The 4,045-nt window shown below is 27.4% G+C and overlaps 2 protein-coding genes across 2 annotated transcripts; both read right to left on the bottom strand.

The window, feature by feature from the left end:
• Nucleotides 1-1,046: 1,046 nt before the first annotated feature.
• Nucleotides 1,047-1,700, bottom strand: LOC126553383 (uncharacterized). The gene has a single exon (XM_050208554.1). It carries the CDS (start codon nt 1,698-1,700, stop codon nt 1,047-1,049), a length of 654 nt encoding a protein of 217 aa, XP_050064511.1.
• Nucleotides 1,701-1,756: 56 nt separating this feature from the next.
• On the bottom strand, nt 1,757-2,848 carry LOC126553381 (uncharacterized). The gene is given in 2 exon segments (XM_050208553.1): nt 1,757-2,180; nt 2,182-2,848. Coding segments are annotated over 2 exon segments (810 nt in total). The 5' UTR covers nt 2,634-2,848; the 3' UTR covers nt 1,757-1,822.
• Nucleotides 2,849-4,045: the final 1,197 nt, after the last annotated feature.

The raw sequence follows: 4,045 nt of genomic DNA, 5'->3' as shown, positions 1-4,045 counted from the left end.
TATAAAGCACTCAAGTTGTACTTCGATGGTGAGCATTTAATAGACAATAAGGCCGGTAACATTCATTCAGTTTTATCAATCAAATCCTTTTACCGAACTGTATTTAAATTTATTAGATTTTGCTTTGCCCATCCTAACTAACAGTGCCGCAACTAAGCTTTTTGGGCCCTAGGGCAGCAGAAGTTTTAGTGCCCCAATTGTCCGTACATCATATTATCACCCTCCTGTAATAAAATGCTTTCAACCCTACCACAATTATACTATAACCGTGATGTATCGTAAGATGATTTCTCGAATTTGTTTACATAAGTGTTCAGTAAACAAAACAAAAAACATAAACATCACAAATTGTATTATTAGAAATATATTGAAATATCACTTACTTAGGTAGTTCAACAATAATAACAAATATACAAAGTAACTATTAAAAGTAATGTGTTATTAAACAATAAAATTAAAATCTTAACTTTAAACTTCATCCTCCTTGCTTTTAAATTTGAAAAATCAGTTATAATTTTGTCTAAAGATAACTCTTTAGTACGCTGTTGTTCAATATTTAAAACTGCAATATTTGATAGTCGTCCTGTCCCATTGAGTTCCTTAAATAATTTTTTATTATTTTCAGTTTAGAGAATGATCTCTCGGCAGTAGCAACCGTGACTGCAAAGTCAAAAAAATAATACAAGCGCCTAAAACTTCTGAATAGCTACAGGATAAATCATTTTCTAAAATAAATAGTGCTAAATCACGAATAGACCTTAATTTTTTATTTATTATTATTTCTTCGAGAGACAGAATTTGATATGTTAACTCGGAACCAACATCCGACTTGTAATTTCGAACAAAATCATAACAACTTTTGATTGTTTCAGTTTCTTCAGATTTAATAATTGATTCCGGCTTTAAAAATTTGAATGTATCACAAACATCTTGAAAACTTTCAAATCTTGATTTAAGTTGCACCAATATAGTATCAATAAGGGGAAAAATATTTTTATTTTAAAATTATTTTCTGTGATTTTAACCGTCGGTCGCCATCCACTTCATCAAAAAATTTTTTCGCAAGTCGTTGTCTTTTGTGAACTATTTAATGGTATGTCCCATTTTATACATAAGTCTTTTGCATATTTTACAATATTAATGTAGTCATTTCTAAGATTTTGTATTGATGAAAATGATTCAGCTAATCTATCACGTGCATTATGAAGATCCATATTACGTTGTTGTAAAAGTTTTGAAACCCCATGAAATGGCCGTAATACTCTTTCCCACAAACAAAGCATTAACACAAATTGAAAATGCTCAATTTTTTTTTTCAATGAATTAGCCATATTTCTTTCTCCTAGCTTGTCACTTGTTAAAATAATGCCAGTTAATGATTTAAGAACATCTATATATCTTTCTTTAAGTGCTGATACTGATTCATATCTTGCTTCCCAACGTGTAGGGCAAACTTTTTTTAATACTTTTTGCCTAATTTTTTTAGCGGAATTAAGGGCTAAATTAGCCCACCTTGGAGCACTAGTGCTAAAAAAATTGTAAATTGATTGAACAATTAAGAAAAAATTGTTTGCGATTTCTGTTGATGCTGCTGCATCACAAATAACTAAATTTAAATTATGGGCACAGCAGTGAATGAATGGTGCATTTGATACATTAGATGAAATTCTTTGTTGTATCCCTGAATATATGCCACTCATAACGGCCGCACCATCATAACCTTGACCCCGGCAATTTTGTATATCTATATTAAAACTTTATATATAAGATTTTCATGATCAGCTGCTCCATGTTTTTTTACCTCAAAAAAACCAAAAAAGGATTATTTTACCTCAATTGATTTTTGGTCATAATTTACAACAACATACCTCAAAATAATGCTTAGTTGATCAATTTTTGTAATGTCCTGTGTGGAATCAACTATAATTGAATAAAACTTAGAAGTTTTCACTTCATTTGCTAGAATATTCAGAACTTCAGTAGATAACAATTGAATAATATCATTTTGTAATTGCCAGCTTAGATATTTTATTTTATATTTGTCTTCATTTAACAACTGGTGTAGAACTGGATCAAAATCTGCTAATAATTTAACTGTCCTTATAAAATTTCCTTCAGATAGATTTTCTTTTTTATTACTACCTTCATTACCTCTAAGAGCAGTGTTGACTGCAGTTAAAAATAAATTTTTATAAGACGGTTAATACATTTTTCCAAAACAATGCTTCTTCATTTATCTGAATTTCCAGTTGACTGTCTATTGTTCTGTTTTTCAACCATAGACAGCGAGTGTCGACAGCTTGTATGTGTTGTCTTGATGTTTCATGAACATTAATTTTATCACCTATATGGTGCCAGTCATTTATACCTAAAATCCAATTATTTTTGAAACTTTTTTCAAGTCTGTTTGAAAATAACCAACAAGTTTCACAATATACCCGATCTAAAATTATAGAATAGCATAACCACAATCTAGGAATGCGAATTCCAGACTTAACTGTTTTGAAATAAAAGTGTGGTGTAAATTTCCGATTGTAACCACTACTATCTGGAGTAAATGGAAATTCAAATGTGGTAGGTCTACATGGTCCATACAAAATAATACTTCTTTTTAAATTAAAACTAATTAGCATACTTTCATCAAAATGACCACGATCAGTTGGAAATTCTTTTGTTAAATCCAACCCTGAGGATTATAAATAAAAACACTCATAGTATCACTTTCTATTGTTTTATCAAACAAATAACTTTGTAAATACCTACTACTTAAGTTTAATATATTTTTTTGAATAATTTAATATTTTTAATACCTGATTTTTCATTACAATTATCAATGTCATTATTCATCAAGGCATCAAGCCACTCATACTCAAACTTTTACTAACAACACTGTGTGCTGCAGCATTATTACTACTATAAGTTTTGTCGTTTACTTCCACATCGTCTATTATAATATATATTTATTTGCTTAAACATCAATGTAAATTGTAAGATTCATGAATAAATAAATCATAATTATCCTACATAATTATCTTACAGTAAATATTTAGATATTTTTTTAAATAAAATTAAAATATAAGTATAATATGATACCTGATTTTTCAACTTGATTTTCATTAAACTCATAGTTGCCATTTTTCATCAAACCCTTCATAGCCATGCTATTATAATCATCACCAATAACATCACTGTCACTAACATTATTACTACTATAAGTTTTGTCATTTACTTCCAAAACGTCTATTATAATATATATTTATTTGCTTAAACATCAATGTAAATTGTAAGATTAATGAATAAATAAATCATAATTATCCCACTTAATTATCTTACAGTTAAATATTTAGATATTTTTTAAATAAAATTAAAATATAAGTATAATATGATACCTGATTTTTCAACCTGATTTTCATTAAACTCATTGTTGCCATTTTTCATTAAACCATTCATAGCCATACTATTATAATCATCACCAATAACATCACTGCCACTAGCATTTTTACTACTATAAGTTTTGACATTTACTTTTACAGCATCTATAATAGTTAGCATATAATTAAATTTAACAAAGTACCTATATTAGATATAAGAATTTAAGAGTAGATACCTATTTATTACTTAAATTACAAACATAAAAACCACATTATAGGTACTAACTATTTCTTAATACCAATATTTTTTTTTGAAATATTAATGTTTAGTACTAAACAATATAGATGCATTAATAATACTACTATATATGAATTATTATAATATAATGCAAACTTAATTTTGCCTGTATTCTACTATAATTAGTTGAGTACCTAGTTATCAATGTAATGAATTTAGTAATAAATAATAATACTACATAGAACATACCACTTTTATCTAAATTATTTTTTTTTACAACGCATCCAATGATCCTTTGACTTTTTTAAATTCTAGATCTTTTTTTTTCTTTTATTTTTCGTTTTTGGTGACCACTAAGCTGTTTAGGTTTGGTTGACATGTTTTTAATTTTTATAATAATAATTAATGAGAATAGTCAGAATTTAGTTACTCGTAA

This window comes from Aphis gossypii, unplaced genomic scaffold (genome assembly GCF_020184175.1).
Source record: "Aphis gossypii isolate Hap1 unplaced genomic scaffold, ASM2018417v2 Contig00225, whole genome shotgun sequence".
NCBI lineage: Eukaryota > Metazoa > Arthropoda > Insecta > Hemiptera > Aphididae > Aphis > Aphis gossypii.
Note: the sequence above shows the minus strand (reverse complement) of the source record. Positions and strands in the feature narration are given on the sequence as shown.

Bases quoted from the DNA above. Each gene is read 5' to 3' on its own strand.
- LOC126553383 (XM_050208554.1), bottom strand. From the start codon at position 1,700: ATGAGTGGCATATATTCAGGGATACAACAAAGAATTTCATCTAATGTA.